Below are 18571 nucleotides of genomic sequence, written 5' to 3'. Positions count from 1 at the left end.
CTGGCCAATGGGAGGCGTGCGTTTTTCGCATCCAGTCGGCCCTTGTAGCCAATCGAGTAAAAGAGAAGGCGGGGAGATGGGTGGAGCATGCGTATTACGAGGCGGGCGCCAGGCCGAGGACATAAAAGCAGGATACCCGAAGCAAATCGCGCGAGTGTTGTTGCAGAGGCGTGGGGATGGCGGCGCGTGGGCAGAGACCCGAGCACAGCGGGCCTCCGGAGCTGGTGAGGCCTGTGTTCGCGGACACCCCTCTCCTTTTCTGGGGCCTCCGCGTCTTGATTTCTTCCTCGACTCCCCACCCTTTTTCTTTTCTCGTCCCTGCAGTTTTACGACAAGAATGAAGCCCGGAAATACGTGCGCAAGTAAGTGGAGCTTGGATGTTGCGAGGCGTCGGGGGTCGGGAACCGGCAAGTTGCCCTGGTTGCGGAGGTTGCTTGGAAAGCACGCAGAATTTGGGGGTGGGGGAAGGAAGAGACCTGAGTTGATCCCACTTTTGACACTGGAAGAGTCAATTTTAAACTTTCGAATGGGTCTCAGTAACCTTAGCATCAGAATGGGAGGGATCACGCCTACTTTCTCTCATACGACAGCTTATTTTAAGCATGTGATAAAACAGGTAGGACGCAGTGGAGATGTGTAAGGGATCAGTGCTGTTGGGGGGAAGGAAATAATATTCATGGAATGCTTACTGTACGCCGCAGTTTACATTATCTCAGTAAATCCTTAGGACAGCTGTTGGTAGAGTATCTGAATTTCGTAGAGGAGAGTTTTTTGTACAATTATGAAGTTAGTTAACAGATGACGGCTAGAGCAAGGACTTCCAAACCTTTTTTTCCGATACAGTATTATGTAAGAAAGTTGTGCTGATACCTCTTTTCTCTTTTTTGTTCAAATTGGAGTATCAGACAGAGTCAGCAAAAACCCTTTGGTCAGTTGTCATTATGTAGCAAATAGAAACTTTTTTCCAGTTGCAGAGCCCTGTGTTAGGCATTTTGAAAACTGGTACGTGTGACTCTCCCTGGATCTTGGGAAAGCCAGATACACTCTAGACCTCTTCTGTTCAATATGGTAACCAGTAGTCATCAGCCATCTATTGAAACGTATTTAATCTGATACACTTCATGTGAAGAAAATGTAGAATGCTTTATTGTTTTTTATGTTATGTATTGAAATGATGTTTTGAGTATACTGGATTAAATAAAGTATAATATTGAATATGTTGGGTTAACTATTACTACAGTTAACTTTACATATTTAATTTCTTTTTAAACGTAGCTTCTAGAATGTCCCAAGTGGCTTGCGTTATGTTTCTCATGGACAGCACTGCTATAATTCTTATTGTGTCTTCTTCACCCTTCTATATGGGAGTAGCTACAGTGGATAATTCTTCTAGAACACATGTATTTAAGTAATACAATGTCAGAGCCTGGTAGAGTTGAAAATACCCAATGGTTGGTCATTAGATAAATGATTTGTTAACTTCGCATTAGCTCTGCAGCTACTACAGTTTTAATTTGTGTCAGAACAAAATAACACGTTGTATTACATGGACTTTTGGGGTCACTTTTAAATAGTTGTAGTCCAGTTTGTTGACCGGGAAAGGGTACCTCAGGATGATTGTTCCTTTTTCTCTTTCTTTGGCTTTTCTTGGTCTGGGTGAGGTTTTAGCCCAGAGCTCCTTTACCACTTGCTTGTGTTTCTGCCTTTTTATAGCTCACGGATGATTGATGTCCAAACCAAGATGGCTGGGCGAGCGTTGGAGCTCCTCTGTCTGCCTGAGGGTCAACCTTGTTATCTGTTGGATATTGGGTGAGATCCTGGGGCTCACTTCAGATAGTCCAGGTGGGTGGTGGGATGTCTTTGCTACTCACAGTGTTGAGTCCCCATTTGATTGTGTCTTCCAGCTGTGGTTCTGGCCTGAGTGGAGATTACCTCTCAGATGAGGGGCATTACTGGGTGGGCATTGACATCAGCCCTGCCATGCTGGGTAAGTATGTCCTAGTTAGCACTGGAGTGGACTCCCCTGCATGAGTATGGAACAGTGATGCAGATTGATTCCTCACCTGCTCTTCTTCAATGTAGATGTGGCCTTGGACCGAGACACGGAGGGAGACCTGCTTCTGGGGGACATGGGTCAGGGCATCCCCTTCAAACCGGGCACCTTTGATGGTTGTATCAGGTGAGAGTCTTCAGGTCCTGCTTTTAGTCCTGCAGGCCAGTGCTTCCCAAACCTGGCTGTGCAGCAGAATCACACAGAATACTTAAAAATACACATCCCCCAGGATTTTCAGATGTGTAAGGTCAGAGCAAGGCCCCCAAATATGTATTTTGTATTTCAAAACTACTCCTGTGATTATCTTGCACTGCCAGGTTCAGGCACCATGGTATAAGTTTCTCTGCTTTGTGTGTGGGGGTGTGTGTGTGGGGGGTGGTCTTCTGAGCCTCTAGGAGCCATTTTGTGGGTCCCAGCAGCCATCTTGTTGACTTCTTTTCAAAGGACTTTGTAGTGGAGAGTGACCCCAATTGCTCCAGTCTCTTCGGTGGCTTAGGAGTCGTTTTTGTGGCGTCAGGTTCAAGTTTTGAATGTGTACCTAGTACTTTGATAACAGATCTTAGAACACTGAAATTACAGTTAGAAACGTGAAGTTGTTCTTTGTCTTCTGTGGTAAGTTCTGTTTAGTATTTGGTTTAGTGTTTTGTTGGTGGGGTGGAGGTAGGGGCTAGGGTAGGAAGTCATAGTTTAATCATTACCTGGGGGAAGACCTCCTGTGATAATAGATTGAGCTGTAGCGATACACAGTAGGAATCTGGGTGAGGAGTACAAATCTGGATTTGAAGGTTTTTTTTAGGGTATGGGATTAGCTTACATGTGGGAACAAAACAGGAGGGGAGAAAAAACATTTCAAAGATAGCAATTGCTTTTTAGTAATGATCAGGTGAGATGTTCTAAGCTGCAGAAAACCAAAGGCCAGCAATTTGGTCTTGTATGTTTCAGGAGTAAATAGTCATTTTTAGTTTGTTTTTAAGAGGAGGGGTGGTATGGCAGGCTTTTTCTTTTCAACATTTGTTACCTGCAAGAAATTGTCCAAGGTGCTATGCTGTTTGTGGAAATAAAGGTCCCTGTTTTTAAGACTCCATGGTTTTTTAGGTGCTATAAGATGTGGACCAAGTTACTAAACATGAGCCCCAGTGTGGGGTGTGTACTAGGGAATCATGGGACCCACCAGAGTTATGAAGAGAAGTAAGAGCACAGGAAAGCAGGAGGGGCCGGGGCTGGGCCCTGAGGTTGGGAGGAATTTGGATAGTCAAGGAGAGGGTTTCAGAGTGAAGGAACAGTGTGAGCAAAAGCACATAAGTGGGTGGGGAAAGGAGTCTAATAGGTGTAGGGAGGAATGAGAAATTCTACGGAAGATGAGATTGTGTGGGGTCGGTTCCTAGAGGCTTTTAACTCCATCCCGAGAAGTTTGCGTTTCACTCAGTAGTTGATGGGGAGCTGGGGAGTGACGAGATCGGGTCTGTGTTGTAGGAGGATTATTTAAAAGAAGAGAGAAGACGTGAGAGGAGAGATAAGTTAGGTTGTCGAAGCGATGGAGGCGGTAATGAGTGCTGACCAAGGAGAGTAGTGGAGGAACGTAAAAGCTGGGAGAGGCGGTCGGACACACCAGCAGGGTTTGGGGTTCTGTAGATGTATGTGCACAGCAGTGAGGAGCGGAATGTCGGAAAGGAGGACATACTAGCTGCTTGAGGCTTTAAATCTGGGGATGGTGGAGACAGTTAGCAGGTACAGTTGAAGGAAGTGATTTAGGAGGAGAGCGAATGGCTTTGTGTAAGTCCAAAGCATATTTCCCTTGATTGGAGGAAGGGAATGAAGGGGTAGGTGGCAGGGAGAGCCTTGACCTGCTGAGTAATGCTAAACTTGAGATGTGTGCAGAAGCAAGGTTGAGGAAATGTTTCCTTGGACTGGCCACGAGAAGTTTACATTCACCTTCTGTAGACCCTATTTGGTCCAGCGTTGTAGAATAGTGACCTGGAGTGGACCTGCACGTGCCAACAAAGAGTCGGGGGCAGGAGGGTTTCGCCTGGAGATCGAACCTTGCGTATCGCTCCCTTTCCTGACTAGGTCCCTTCCTCTTTCAGCATTTCTGCGGTGCAGTGGCTCTGTAGTGCTAACAAGAAGTCCGACATTCCTGCCAAGCGCCTGTACTGTTTCTTTTCTGCTCTTTACTCTGTTCTGGTGAGTATGAGATCTCCTTCCCACCTGGGCTGGCTGCCTGTCCCTCCCTTGCCCTGCAGATAGCATGATGAAGTGGAGGTGCCCTGTGGGAATGCCATTTAGATGGGACCACACAGGATGGCAGGACCTCATTGTTGGCTACTTTGGTCCAAGTCTTCAGCCCCCAAAAAAGGAAAGCTCAGGGGGCTGACGCTCTAGTGAAATGCGAAGACACTGATGTCAGAATCTGAGACTGATCACAACTCCTGTGTCCAGTCTGCTGAATACCAGTCAGAAGTTGGCTTGGGGGCCTGGACGCCACAGAGGGAGGACAGGGACAGCATTTCGAGGCCACACAGAGGACACCTTCTAGAGTGCTCACATCCTTCAACTCCCACCTTGCCTTCCACCTACTGCCAGTGCTCAGATGGGGAGCAGGGTGGTTATTTACCACTGAGAGAGCCTTTATTAGCTTTTTCTTGTCTTTTATTTATTTGTTTGTTTGTTTATTTATTTATTTGGGCCACACCGCTCGGCTTCAGGCCCCTGCAATGAAAGCGCTCGGTCCTAAGCACTGGACTGCTGGGGAATTCCCTGTCTTGTCTTTAGAAGTGATGGTGTTGATTTCCACTGTTTACTAGGATTAGATGATAGTCTGCGATTCTAAGTCCTAAAAGTGAGTTCTTTCACTTTTTTTTTTTTTGGATCCGGGTGTTTCTTGGTCCCCTCAGTCCCCTCACCTCACCCCTGGCTTTCTTAGAGTGGGTGGTTCTGGCAGATAGCTGCGTCTTGTGCGTTACATGGTTTCTCTTCCTCTCAGGTCCTGGGGTTAACCCTGAAGTTCTGAGGGCCTTTGTGTTTGGTTTTCTCTCTGCTGAAATGCTCTTCCCTCAGACATTTTAAATAGCCCAGCCGTCTACTACATTCCGGTCTCTGCTCCAGCGTCCCTCAGAGAGAGGCCTTCCTTGAGCCAGAAGTAAACTTGATAGTTGCTGTCATGCACCATCCCTTGTCCTAAGTTATTTTTCTTTTTGGCACTTAATCACTACTGTAAATCAGCTACCTCACCCACTAAAATGTGAGCTGCAGAAGTTCGGAGGCTGTCTCTTTTGTCCATGGCTGTTTCCCAGCCCTGAGAACAGTATACCTTGCACATAATGGGAACTCAATAAATATCTCGTGAATAAGGAAAGGAGGAGTGTCTGGGTCCTGACCCCATGGGATATTTGAAAGATAACCATGTTTCTATTGCAGGTCCATGGAGCTCGGGCTGTCCTGCAGCTGTACCCTGAGAACTCAGAGCAGGTGAACCCCTTGGCTAGTGGAGGTGCAGGGAAGGGGGAGGGACCCAGAACAGGTAAACATCATCCTGCTCCTCACCCACCTGCCCTCCTGCTGTTGAGAGGTGATGGAGTAAGCAACCTTAGGCTGCTTGGTGGGAAGGGAGGGGCTGAGCTCCTGGGAGTGGTCCCCGTGCCCCTGCTGGCACATTTTATGACCTAATGTCCTAAGGAAGAGGGAGGGGTACCTGGGGCGAGGGGCGGGGTAGGGGGGTCTGTCTTCTCTTGACAGATAAACCATCTGATATTACTGATTTCCATAACCGAAGAAATAACTGGGGGTGGGGGAGGGACATCAACAGTTGTCTGTTCTGTGGAGTGTGACGCATGAGCAGTGAGGGGTAGGAGGTACCGACTCTGACGGACAAGTGGCAAGCTGTCCCTGACTAATAACATGAATGAGTCTGCCTCGCAGTTGGTGGCCATTCATCTCCTGAGATTTGAGTCGGGAGGTGGGTCCCTGGGCTAGAAAGTGAGAATCAGGGGGACTTGGTTGGTCTGTAATCCCCCGAGGGAGGTATCTGCCGTGGCTGGTTCTAGGCTGCACCTTCTCTGCGTGGCTTTCAGGGACTCAGAACTGGGAATAGTCTGATAAAGACCCTCACTTCTCCCAGACAAGGTCCATTCTGGGACCAGAGCGGGGCCAGGGGAGGGGGCGGGAAGCTGCTGCTCCCCCAGCCGCCCTGCTTGACTGCGCGCTTTTCTCTCCCCAGTTGGAGCTGATCACGACCCAGGCCACCAGGGCCGGCTTCACTGGTGGTGTGTTGGTGGACTATCCCAACAGCGCCAGAGCCAAGAAGTGAGTGCCGGGAGCCAGGGTGCTGCCCGTGCTGCAGGAGAGAGGGTGGCGGTGTGGCCCTCACAGGCCGCTGATGCGAGCACCGGGGCAGTGCTGAGTCGGGTCACTGGGGCCCCGGGCAGGCAAGAGGCCTGGCTGTGTCTGTATCTGTTTGTGGCAGGGAGGGGGAGGACTTGTCTTGCTCTCTGAGCCTTTCTGAGCCCAGCCCTCACTCTGCACTTTCTTGTTTCAGGTTCTACCTCTGTTTGTTTTCTGGACCTTCGACCTTTATACCAATGGTGAGGGACCTTGAGTTTGTAGGCCCATCTCTTCTGGCTTCCCTTCTTCTGGGGCCGGGCCGTCTACCTGTTAGAAGGGCTCAGGCCTGGGTGCCAGGCCTTCTGGGGCGGGGCAGGTGGGTTGACAGATCTCCAGGGTGATCTGAGAGCACTTTGGTTCCTGCAGGCCCAGAACGAAGATAATGAGGAAGAGGAGGCCAGGGAGTCCACGTTCACGGTTGAGAGGTAAGGCTGTTCAGCCCTGCCTAAGGCGCAGGCAGTTGCTGCCACCAGGTTCATTAGACACAGCAGCAAGACTCCTCTGTTTCTCTCTGCTTTCACCAAGCCTGTCAGGGTCCGGTGTGGCAGAGACACCAAGGCGGAAATAGGACCTGGGAACCCTTCAGACCTGTGCCTGCACCTGCCTCCGGCTGAGCTAGTGGAGCCCTTCCGGATGTCTGTGGGCAGCCTTCCTCTCTGCCTGCCCTCTTGCCATACCCAGCAGGCTGTCCCCTCCTCCCAAGGCTGCTTCCTTCACCTACATCCCGGACCCCATCCCCACTTGGCCCCTGTGGCTCTCATTCCTCTCACGCATCCTCATGTTTACCCTCCTGAGTCATCCCCATCAGCACACAAACATCCTGCACGATTTCTCCTGTCTTCAGAAAGGGTCCTCCCTTAACCCCATAACAGCTCCTGGCGTCCACCCTGTTCATCGGCTTCCCTTTATGACCAAACTCCTCACACTGTCTCCTCTGCCATTCTCACTCCTCTCCTCTGGCTCATGCTTGTCTCATCACAAATAGCTCTCTTTTTTTTCAGTACGTGGGCCTCTCACTGTTGTGGCCTCTCCCGTTGCGGAGCACAGGCTCCGGACGTGCAGGCTCAGTGGCCATGGCTCACGGGCCCAGCCTCTCCGCGGCATGTGGGATCTTCCCAGACCTGGGCACGAACCCGTGTCCCCTGCATCGGCAGGCGGACTCTCAACCACTGCGCCACCAGGGAAGCCCCACAGATTGCTCTCTTGATCAAGACCACCGCCAGGCTGTCTCGCCAAACCCATGGTCACTTCCCAGTCTTTTTTCCTTCTCCATCTTCATTGTAACTTGCCTGCTTATTAGGAGCTGATGCAGCCGATCGCTCCCCTAACGCTTTCCTCACTTGGCCTCCCACCCACGGTCCCGGTTTTCTGTTAACCTCACTGGCTGTTCCTTCTCGGTCCACTCTGGGGCCCACCCTGGACCCCTTTTCTCTCTGTGCTGCTGCCTTAGACACCAGCTACAGGTTCAGAACCTCCAGGTTTCTATGCTTGGTCTCAATCCCACCTCTGCTTTCCAAACCACCTCCCCTCCTAAATATCCACACCTGGACTTCCACGGGTCTCTGGAACAAAACAGAGCTCTTGGTCTTCATCCCCGAACTTCCTCCCTCCATCCTTTCCATTCTCAGCCCTTCATGGTTTCCTTACATTTTACATCTAGTCACTCCATCCCTTTTCCCCACTCCTACCTGGTCTCTGTCTTTGCTGCCTAGATTACTGAAAGCTACCTCACTTGTCTCCTTACTTCTGACTTTGCCTCTTTGAATTCATTTGCTGTGCAGCAAGACGGGGACTTCCCTTTTTCTTTTACTTTTTTGAAATGTAAATCATATCTTGCCATTTCTCTGTTCAGTATCTTCAGTTGAGTTCTTGTTACCTTTATTTTCCCTACCTCCTTTCACTGCTCTAAATCATAAGTATTCGTTTACTTGGTATTATTTCTGTCCCCAACTAGAATGAAAACTTGGTGGGGACTTGCACTGTATCCCTGAAACCAGAATAGTGTCTTGTTAGCAAAAGGTGTTCAATATTTGTTGAAGGAACAATTGATTATAAGGTAGTGAAGAATGAGGTGTTTCTTAGTTCTGATTAGTAGGGGTGAAAGGTTTTCAGACTCTCAAGACGTTTAAGAGGAAAAATGAGCCGAGAATGGATGAGTTAGGAAGGCCCACCTGTGGTGAAAATCATGAGTGCGGTCCTCCTGTCCACGATGGATTGATGCCCTCTGACCCATTGGCCCTCCGCGGTCATCTCCCTTAGCTTCCTCACCCATTCCCCGTGGGGACTTGGGGGCTCTCCTAGCCGTTTCTGCTCTAAGGTGCCCATTGCTTGCTCTCAGGGAGTGGTCCCGTTTCCTGCTTCCCCTCCATCTATCTTAGGCTCCCTCTTGTCCTCACGCCAGTGTCTACAGACGACGTGTCCTAACTGTAAACTTAGGTAAGTTGTGGGACCTGATCATCCATTTCTCGTGTTTAAAATTGGGGGGGATGTGCCACCCTCTTGGGCAGTGAGTTGAGTCGAGGGCATGTCTGTACAGGACTCAGCACAGTGCCTGGCGTGGACCTCATTTCCCTACAGGCTCTTCCTCTTGAAGTCCTCGGATTTGAGGAGGGTGGGAGGAGGCCTTTGTCTACTGTAAGGCTGATCGGGCTTCTCCCGGTGCTGTCACTTCTGTCTGATCACATTCAGGCCACTTACTGTAAATAAATAGGTAAATCAAGGAAAAGTATTTTAAACCTTTACCTGACTTATCTCTAATTTCTTCCCCCCGCCCCCCAACAACTTTGCTTGACCTATGTATTCCGTAATCCTCGTCACCCGGCCTCTACCGTACCACTCGTCAGCTGCTCTCTCCAAAGGCTCCGTTCCCTCTGGCATTTGCGCTGTGGACTCCGCTTTCCTCTTGGCACCTGTGGTTGGGGTCGCTTACCGTCTTCACTGCTCCCTTTATCTCCCCTGATGATTCTTTCCCATCGTCCCTCCCGCAGCTCACATCTTGCCCCCTGTTCACTGTGCTACCCCAGAGCTCGTCCTTCCTTAGAGACTCCTGGGGATTAGTCCTGCATCTGTTTAGTCCTGCATCTCCAGCAGCCTGCTTTGCACCTGGCACATCAGACTCCTGCCCCCTCACTGTAGGCCCTCTTAACTTTCTTTCGTGAACTGCTATCTGCACACCCCAGAGTCTAGGACATGTTGTGTTCCTCCTGTGGTAGAAAGCTTCGCTGCTTCCTGGAGGGAGAGCACGCTCCTTGCTGGTTGGTGTTCACACCTCCATGAACTGGACCAGCCAGGTGGGATTCTGAGTTGGTGTTTTTTTTTAATCTGACTTTTACTATTAGGTTAGAACAGATGAGAAGTAGGAGCCGGAAGGGTGTGTCATGCAGTCCGGCTTCCACTGGTCCTCAGGCGAGGAGGACACTTACGAGGACGACTCAATCTTCAGCTGACCCTCAGAGTCTCACTTGGACCCTTCCCCTTCTTACACTCAATGACTCCAGGCAACAGGGCTCTTCTGCTCCCTAACCTCCCTCTTCAGTCCTTTCCCTGTGCCTCATTTTCATGTATTGCTTCTTGTCTGGAATGCTGGCCCGCCTTCTGCATGAAGCAGCTTATCTCTGTGGCCCTCTCCTTTTCCCCATCACTGCCTTAGCAGCTCCTGGCCTCCCTGCTCTTGCTTTGCCTCGTGCGGACGGTCGCTACCACAGCCCAGCCGTGGACTCTTCAGGGGCAGGGCTGGTTCACAGCCACTGTAGAACGTCCACGGGCCGTGCACGCAGGTACTCAGGGAATGGTTACTCAGAGGGCAAGCAGCTTCCGTGGTGTGTTCGACGCTGAAAACAGTTGGAGTCCAACTGCCAGGTGGGGATGTGGTTTGAGGGCCCAGGCTCCCCCGTTCTCAGGGCCTCTCTCCCATAGAGCTGTGGGAGGTCCCTTTTCTCCTCAGCCAGGACTGGAGGCCAAGATCACCCCTTGAGGATCATTGTCAGGGCTGCCACGAGTGGGGCAGCCTTGTTTTCCTACCTCAGACACCTGTAGTTGCTGGGAGCCCCAACCTGGTCTGTACCAAGCGTGCTGGCCTCACAGCCAGACTAGGGCCTGCTTTCCTTGGATCGGCTCTTGTGAGCCCCAAAAGTAGCTTGGCCCCTGCCTGCCCCACAGGCAGGTATGTATGTATGCCTAACCACGTGGTCAACCACGTGGTCAACCGCGTGGATGCCTGCGAGCGAGGGGGGGACCCCACGTCTCCTGCCTCCTCCTAAACAACCGCTCTGGCCCCAGCAGATGTCACCAGGAAGGGGGTGTCCAGAATGGGGGCTTCTGTTGTGGAAGGGGCATCTGAGGCCACCTGGCTCCAGGGAAGCTCACCACACTTACTTGCTGGGATTAACCTGGGTGCCAGCCAGGCCACTCTGTCCTGCTCACAGGACCTGCTCACAGTTGTGTCTCCTGCACAGGGTCCCGTACAGGATGGCGAGGCGGGGAGTGGTGAGGAAGAGCCGAGAGTGGGTGCTGGAGAAGAAGGAGCGCCGCCGGCGGCAGGGCAAGTGAGTGCAGGGTGGGGTGGGGGGGTGGGGGGGTTCTGGCCACCCAGGGCCCGGGGGCTCACCTGCCTCAGGAGTCCCAGGGGGTCTTGTTGTTTTTCCTGAGATGGTTCTGTTCTTCCCGCCCCTGTTACTTCTTCACACAGGGAGGTCCGACCTGACACTCAGTACACCGGCCGCAAGCGTAAGCCCCGCTTCTGAGCAGGCGGCCGCGTCCAGCGGGACAGCTCCGGAACCGCACAGTTGTGAGCTGAGCCATCCAGCCCAGGCACTTGCTTCTGGAGGGTTTTCTGCGTATTATCAGCTGACAAGAATAGTGCTCTAGGAAAGTTCTAAAAAGGTTTAAAGTTCTAAAAGTATTTTCTTCACTAAAAAAAGTTCTGAGAGCATCCTATTTTGTTCTAAAAGCAGTAAACCACTTTCTGTGGAACTCCGGCTCTGGCATTTTCCAGCTCTGTGATCCTAAACAGATTTGTGAAGTTCCTCTATTGGTGGGGGCTTGATTCCCAGGTTATCAGTTAGGGTTTAAAGAACTTAATGTATGAAAGCATTCTTTTAACCTGCAAGGAACAAGGTAGATTAATTTAGGGCTGCTTATATGTGACTTAGATGAGACTATATTATGTATAACAACACCAGGCAAAGTTGGGAAGCATGGGCAGGATGAAATGAAAGGTATCCGTGGTACCCACTGGCCTGAGGCCTCTGCCCAGTCTGGTTTCCCTTTGGTCTGAAGGCACTATCCAGCCCAGCGGCCTGGGCTGACTTTAACCCCGAGCCGCCGCATCAGCTGACCAGTCCAGCACTTGGTTGCCTCTGGGGCCTGTCTTCTCTCCAATCACTAGTGGTCAGAAGGACAGGTTTGGCCCCGGGTGGGGGGACTGTCTAGCAGGGTGATGAGAGGGGATCCAGTGGTGGCTTGTGACTCCGGGAAAAGTGGGAAGAGGGGGTCGATCTGGGCCCACAGTACAGAATAGGCGTCAGGTGTTAGGCAGGAGTAGAGAGATGTTCAGGCTGGGGTGGAGGGGCCAGAGGGTCTGGAAGGTGAAGGCCAAGGGAGGCGGCTGGGATCCTTGGTCTCTGAGCCCCGTGGTGCCACGTAGGATCAGCCCCAGTCCTAAGGCCGTGACACTAAGAAGTCTAGAGCAGAGGCATGGTACAGGTACAAATGTTTATTCTACATAAAAATTTCACAAAATGGGCAGCTGGTTGTACCAAGACCTTTGGTGAAGGGGTGGAGGAGGGGGAGGGGAGTCGCTGTTCAAGAAGGCAACACGGACAGCGGTCACAGTCACTGGGCAGGAGCAAAGCCGAGGGAAGGCGGGGCTCAGACCTGGCCCCGGCCCCTGCTGCATGCGCTCGCATGCATGCTCCTTGCCTGTCAACGGGCGACGGGTTTTGGGTGGGGGCACATCTCAGACTTGAGAAGTCCCGAGACAGTGGGGAGGAGGGAGGTGCCCCTCCCTGGCTGGCTGCTGAACACTGCATCCCAGACACCTGACACCCACGTGGCACGTCAGTGGGGGGCAGCAAGGGCAGGACGAGATTGTGGGCGCCTGAAGGGATGCTGACTTCCCGAGCACAAGAGAGCAGGGACCACTGTCCCAAACATGCAACACACAATGGCTTGAGGACCCGACTAGGGCCTGCCAGGGAGAGTGGCTGGCCCGGGCCGTGGGCTTTACCAGTGCAGAGGCCTGACCGGGGCCCGCTCTGCCTCCCTAGCTCCGAGGGTGGCTGGAGACCAGGCACCAGTCAGCCTCTTCCAGAATATTACCTGGGGTCAGGCGTAGCCCAAAGGGGTTGCTCCTGGGGCTGTAGGAATGTGGGAAGGGAGGCTGAGGCAGCTGAAGACCTGTTGGACTCTGCCCCGAGGCAGGGGAGGAAGCCTGGTCTTGACACGGCCAGAAGCCAGAAGCCTTAGCCGGCCACGGCACCCTGAGCCTCCCTGGCAGTGAATTGGCTGTTAGAGGCTTAGAGCTGGGCTGTCTCTCAGGGCCACCCTTCCCCGAACCTGAAAAGCAGCACCATGTGGCCAGCTGGTCCCCAGCCCTCAGGGGGCTTGGCTTATGGGGACAGCTGGAGAGGACACAGGATGGGGCAGATGGGCTGGTCAGTAGGAGGCAAGGTTGGGGTCCAGAGAGCCTTGATCCCAGGAGAGGGCAGACCCCAGGCTGGAGTGGAATTACTGAAGGCTGGGGGAGGGGAGCATAGCTGACTACCCCAGGCAGCCCTGTCTATAAGGGGAGCGGCCTGGGCCAGGGCCTGAGTCTGTCCCTTGCTGGCCCATCCCCACCGGGCTGGCTGTTCCCCAGCCTGGCTCCCCTCTGCCTCCTCTGTACAGACGCACACTGTCACAAGGATCATGCACACGACGGCTCAGGGCAGGGTGGGAACGGGGGCCCTGTGCAGAGAAAGCGGTGTGGGGTGGGGAGGAGAGGGCCCGAGCCAGAAGGTGGCAGCAGCCAGGCGGCCTCCCGGGGTGGGCCATCCAGAGCGCAGTGGCGGTGGGGTGGTCTCTACCCGAAGATGCCTCCGAAGGTGGAGGCGATGATGATGCCCAGGACCACACAGCAGATGATGATCATGATCTTCTTCTGCACAGGGAGGCGAGGAGAGACCTCAGCGCGGAACTGGGGCCAGGAGGGAGGCTGTGGGGCGGCTGGGGAGGGGCTCTGGGGAGGGATGAGGGTTGGAGAGTCTGGGGGATTGAATGAGGGAGAAAGTGAGGACCTGGAACATGTCTGGGTGGGGTTTTAACTGGGCACCAGAGGCTCTGGTCAGAGCTGAGGGAGGGTGCAGGCAGAGCGCGGAGGGGGTTGTGATGGTCCGGGGGCTCCGTGCGTGCGTGAGGACGTGGGCTCGGGCAGGGTTGGGGCTACTGACCCGGCGAGCCTTGCTCTGGTACTTGACGGCCTTCTTGGTGTCAGACACAGCCCTTTCCACGTAGTCCACCGAATGTTCCACGTTGTACTCAATCCTGTCAATCATCTCTCCCTGCAGGGCCAGGGGCACCCGAGCTCCAGAGGGCCCCCCTCAGGGTTACGAGGGGGCCCAGGGCAGGATTTCGGGAAAGCAGCCTGAGGTTAGAGAAAAGGGGAGTGTGAGGGGGATGGGGCAGAGCTTCTCACCCATGCCCTTCGCCCCTGCCAGGCACCCCGGCACCCTGCGCAGCTCCCTGAAATGCAGCCTCAGCCAGGGGGGCGGGGACCATGCAGAGGACGCTCAGAAGGGGCCCTGACCCCGGGGTTGGGCAGAGGACAGCACAGGGCAGAGGAAGGCAGGGGCGGGAGTGGGTGGGCTGGAGTCTGGCCAGAGTGACGACGGTGAGCCCCCCACTCCATCCTCCCCAGGCACGATGGTTCCGTCCAGCCCTGACAGGCTTTGGTCTTCAACCTTTAAGATCCCCCTGCCCAGTCCCACAGGCCTCGTGGGCCCTGCAGTCTGGTCCCAGGAAGCCCCCGGAGGCCACTCGACCATGACAATGCCCAGGACTCCCAGCAGCAGCGTGTTGAGGGCTGGCCGCTCTCTCCAAGCCCACTGCTCCCACTGGTGTCCACAGCACCATGGTCTCTCGCCCCAGTGGAAGCAGCAGGCTCCTCAAGGCCTCCCTGCTTCCTAACTCGGGCCATGCCACTCCCACACTTAAGACCCTCCAGTCTAGAAGAGACTCCAGCAGCCCAGCACCGCCTGCCAAGACTCCACCTCTGTCATCTCCAGCTCTCCCTGTGCTCTAGCCGCCCGGATCTCCTTTCTGCTCCTCACATAAGTCAGGCTCTTGCTGGTCTCAGGACTGTGGTGCTGCTGGTCCCTCTGCCTGGGCCAACTGCTTCACTCTTCCCCTGGGAAGTCTTCGGAGCTCAAATGCCGCCTCCTCAGAGAGGCCTTCTCTGACCACCCCGTCCAAAGTGGCCACTGCAGTGACTGCGTCACTCCAAGTGTGGCCCTTGGACTAGTAGCGTCGGCATCACCCTTGAGCTTGTGAGACATGCAAATTTATGAACCCCCACCCCACCTACCGATGTCTGGGAACGGGGACCAGAATAGGGGAACGTATAACAAGCCCTCCTGGTGGCCCTGGAGCACTTTAAAGTTTGAGAACCGCTGCTCTGTCACGTCGCCTCCTAACGTCTGGCACAACTGGAGAATATGCCATTCATCATTTACTTATGCTGCCCTTTTGCCCAACAGACATTAGCTCTCAGGGAGCAGGCCCTCAGCTGTCCTGGTCACGGCTATACCTCCGGCTCCTAGAAAAGTGCCCATCCACAGTGCCCACATGACACACAACTGGTGAACAAGACAGGACAAGGCTGGGTGAAGGTGGGTAGGGCCATGCAGGGCCTGGGGTCTTGGAAGGCCAAGCAGAGCCATGCAGAGAGGATCCTTCAGGTGGGCAGGATCCTGAGGGCAGTTTCAACGGCACGTGGTTAGTTACCTGAAGACTTGGTCCCTCCCGGGCAGGGCAGCGTGGCGGGCAGAGAGGGTAGGGTTAGTGCCGCCCTGGGTGCTGCTGGGGGCTGGGGGGGGACGGTGGGGCCCCGGGCACTCACCTGGCTCTCCACGAGCAGGGCCATGTCCGTGAACGTGTCGTGCAGCCCTGGGTGCTGCTGGGGGCTTGGGGGGGACGGTGGGGCCCCGGGCGCTCACCTGGCTCTCCACGAGCAGGGCCATGTCCGTGAACATGTCGTGCAGCTCCCGGATGCTGCTCTCCAGCTTGATGATCTCACTGTGGCGCGTCTCGATCTCGCTCAGGGCCTGCTTGGAGATGCTGGAGTCCATGATGATCTAGAGGGTGGGAGCAGTGGGCTGGGACCCAGGGACCGGCTGAAGGGAGCGGGGGTGGGGACTGGGACAGCAAGAGGCCGAGGGTGGAAGCAGGCCACCGGGATGGGCCGTGGCCTGAGCAGCATGTTCTGACAGCAGAGCCTGAGGCTGCTTCCTCAGCCGCAGCTCTCCCCCCACTTTCTGCTCGGCGCTTACTAGCTGTTACCTAACTTCTCTGAGACCTGATTTCCTACCTGTAGATTTCCTACCTGTAACACGGGGCTAACCCTCCCCACCTGTGCCTGTGCATAGTAACAGCTGAGTGGTAGTTGCCCCGAGGGGCCCAGGCCTTGAACGGCCTTTCGGCCTCTCTTCCATCCCTTCTCCTCCTGTTCTTCCTCCCACACTGAATGTAGCCGACACCCCCTCCTAGAACCACACGCCCAAGCTGCCTCCCCTACCTGTGTGCCACCTCCTTCAGGAAGCCCCCCTGCCGGGTAGAACGTGGAGCTTCACGTGCATGTAGAGAGGCCAAGGGCACCGTGTCCTCCAAGAGGGGTAAAAGGTCCTGAGGCTGGTGGAAGGAGCCCCTAGCCGGTGGCAAATGAGCAGGGGTAGCTAGGGAGCGGACCCGACTGGGAGGAACCGGGAGACGGGTCTTAATTCCCCCTTTGCCCCTAACATTTGTGTGACCTCTGCCTGGTCCCTAAGCCTCTCTGGGACTCGGCCTTCTCTTCTCTAAAACCTGCCGCGCAGGTGGCTGTGTCCAAAGACTGCCCAGATCCGGCGCTCTGCACGCACACCAGGGTCCCCAGGGGGAGGGGTCCACACTCACCCCGGAGGCAAAGATGGCGGGGTTCCCACTCTCCAGCATGTCCTCCAGCTCCTCGCTGGTCGTGGTCCGGCCGGCTGTGAGCAGGGGTCACGCTGAGCCCGGCCTTCCCCAGGGTGGTCAGCGGCAGCCCGGCCCCGCCCCTTGGCCCCACCCCCTCAGCTTACTGATCTCCAGCTGCCTCTGGATGCGGCCCTTGCAGCGCTCGCGGTAGTCAGTCTGCGTGGTGTTGTACTCTGACATCACCTCCACAAACTTCCGGGACAGTGTGGAGTGCTGGGGGCCCGAGATGGGGGTGCAGGTGTTAGGCCCACCCCACCGGGCCCGAGAGCCTCAGGTGCCTGGCTGCCCACCCCAGAGGTCCCGCCCACACCTGTGTCTTTCGGATCCTCAGGTCAGCGGATGAGCGGCTCAGGCCTTCCTCCTGCTCGATGCTCTGCTCGATGCCTGGGGAACAGCCAGCTGCTGATAACCTGCCCCATTCACCGCTGCCTCGCCACCCACACACCCAGGATCTGGCTCAGGACCCTCCCCTGGGGGGACGTGTCTTGTCTGTTGAGTGGGGTCACACAGGAAGCAGAGCAAGAGAGAGCTCCAGGCACTGATGGAGGCGGGGCCAACAAGGGCTCTTCCAGGCATGATGTGTGTGGGGGTGCGTGCATATACACAGACACACCTGTGAGGCCTCAGGCACACACCAAGCTGTGTATCTGTGTGTGTACACCTACTATGTGCTAGGCCTGGTGGCTCAGGCCCACCCTGTCTCTCTCCCGCTCAGGAAGGCTGTGCATGGAGCGAGGAGTGGGGCATGCCGTGGAGGGGGTCGGGGGGTGGGCAGGGCTAGGTGGCCACAACCACAGGGCACGGGACCCCTAGGCCTGTGCTTTCCGGGGCATGCATGCCTGTGCTCACGTGAGCGTGTGGGGGCTCCTGTGTGGGACCAGGCACTGCTGGCCACTCCTTTAACTCTCTTTAGCTGACAGTGTCCAGAGTGGAACACTCCCTGGACGGAGCCTCAGGCATGTGTCCCAAGGCCCAGCCCAGAGCCTGGCACAAACAGGCCTTGCCAGGTAGCTGCTAAGTAAACGGCGCGTGAGGAAAGAAAGACCCAAAGTACCCCTCAGAGCCAGTGAAATTCCATGGGCTGTGTGGGGGAAGCAGGCCTGGAGTGCCCCCCACATCCCAGACAAGGCCTGGAGCCCAGACTCACTCTTCAATTTGGAGCGAACTTTGTTTGCTGTCTTCTTTATGTCAGACATGAGTTCCTCCAGCTCTTCCTTGGTTTCTGGGGAGGTAGAAGGGGTGGCGGGTAGACACCCTGGGCTCCCCCATGCCTGATCTTCAGGCTCAGGCCCGAGGGGGCTCTGGGCAGACCCTGGGTCTCCCCTTGTCCCCTGGCTAAGAGTCTGCCTGCCCCTCCAATCCCGGGCCGGGGCCACACCAGCTGCAGCCTCACCCCTTCTCGTGTGTCTTCCAAGGAGCCTCCCTTCTGCCTTCGCCGGCTCCCCCCAACCCCCTGCCGATAACAGATGGGGCTAAATTTAAGGCAGAAGTAATTGTGGAGCAGCTGGTGATGCTGAAGGTGGCACTGGGGAACGTTTACTTGATAACTTGCCTGAGTCGAAGGTGGAGGTGCGGGCTCACCTAGCGCTACCTGGTGGCTCTGGGGGTGGACATCCAGCTGATGGGCTGATGCGGGCCAGGGGCCAAGGAGGCAGAAGCCAGCCCCCATCAAGCACCCTGGGCGGGGCAGACCCTGTTCTCTTCACAAAGTCCCCCTCCCCAGGTGCTGAGCTCAGTGAAGGCCAACTGCTGAGTGCCCGGTAGGTGGATGGGGGCTGGAGGCACCCGGCCGGGTGGGGGCTGTGAGAAGAGCTTCAAAGAGGTGGGCCCCTGGGGTACAGTCAGCTCTAGAGGTAGCATGGAGCGGGGCTATGAGGGGGTGAAGCTGGGGGAGGGCTGTGGCGTAGTTTCTGGCCCTTGTTCCAACTGGAACCATCT

General features: G+C 55.1%; 2 protein-coding genes and 1 non-coding gene across 6 annotated transcripts in view; 2 read left to right on the top strand and 1 right to left on the bottom strand.

Moving 5' to 3' along the window:
- Positions 1 to 101: 101 nt before the first annotated feature.
- On the top strand, positions 102 to 11401 carry BUD23 (BUD23 rRNA methyltransferase and ribosome maturation factor). 4 transcript variants are annotated; one of them, XM_004268790.4, is made up of 12 exons: positions 102 to 224; positions 325 to 362; positions 1714 to 1809; positions 1905 to 1987; positions 2083 to 2179; positions 4138 to 4234; positions 5468 to 5518; positions 6267 to 6352; positions 6585 to 6630; positions 6797 to 6855; positions 10885 to 10974; positions 11118 to 11401. In XM_004268790.4, exons 1-12 carry the CDS (start codon positions 177 to 179, stop codon positions 11170 to 11172), a joined length of 846 nt encoding a protein of 281 aa, XP_004268838.1. In that variant the 5' UTR covers positions 102 to 176; the 3' UTR covers positions 11173 to 11401. The 4 variants fall into 4 exon arrangements, 3 of the variants coding, with proteins under 3 accessions (XP_004268838.1, XP_012388068.1, XP_049555691.1); XR_007472286.1 differs by lacking the exon at positions 6585 to 6630; XM_012532614.3 differs by lacking the exons at positions 10885 to 10974; positions 11118 to 11401 and adding an exon at positions 6956 to 7432.
- Positions 10330 to 10461, top strand: LOC117201029 (small Cajal body-specific RNA 20). The gene has a single exon (XR_004482925.1). It is a non-coding gene; the product is annotated as a small Cajal body-specific RNA 20 (non-coding RNA).
- Positions 11402 to 12128: 727 nt separating the features above from the next.
- Positions 12129 to 18571, bottom strand: part of STX1A (syntaxin 1A) — a 16938-nt gene continuing 10495 nt past the window's right edge. The window contains exons 4-10 of the mRNA XM_004268789.3: positions 17781 to 17855; positions 16944 to 17017; positions 16738 to 16846; positions 16574 to 16647; positions 15622 to 15759; positions 13858 to 13968; positions 12129 to 13568 (exon numbers count right to left, since the gene is read on the bottom strand). Of these exons, the coding sequence (XP_004268837.1) occupies positions 13491 to 13568; positions 13858 to 13968; positions 15622 to 15759; positions 16574 to 16647; positions 16738 to 16846; positions 16944 to 17017; positions 17781 to 17855 (659 nt within the window). The 3' untranslated portion in view covers positions 12129 to 13490. The remainder of the gene's footprint in view (positions 13569 to 13857; positions 13969 to 15621; positions 15760 to 16573; positions 16648 to 16737; positions 16847 to 16943; positions 17018 to 17780; positions 17856 to 18571) is intronic.

This window comes from Orcinus orca, chromosome 16, assembly GCF_937001465.1.
Source record: "Orcinus orca chromosome 16, mOrcOrc1.1, whole genome shotgun sequence".
In the NCBI taxonomy this organism is placed as follows: Eukaryota; Metazoa; Chordata; class Mammalia; order Artiodactyla; family Delphinidae; genus Orcinus; species Orcinus orca.
This window is presented reverse-complemented; position numbering and strand designations above follow the sequence as displayed.

Bases quoted from the DNA above. Each gene is read 5' to 3' on its own strand.
- BUD23 (XM_004268790.4), top strand. From the start codon at position 177: ATGGCGGCGCGTGGGCAGAGACCCGAGCACAGCGGGCCTCCGGAGCTG. The intron at 1,810-1,904 runs GTGAGATCCTGG...TGTGTCTTCCAG, and splicing joins TGTTATCTGTTGGATATTGG to CTGTGGTTCTGGCCTGAGTG. The intron at 2,180-4,137 runs GTGAGAGTCTTC...TTCCTCTTTCAG, and splicing joins ACCTTTGATGGTTGTATCAG to CATTTCTGCGGTGCAGTGGC.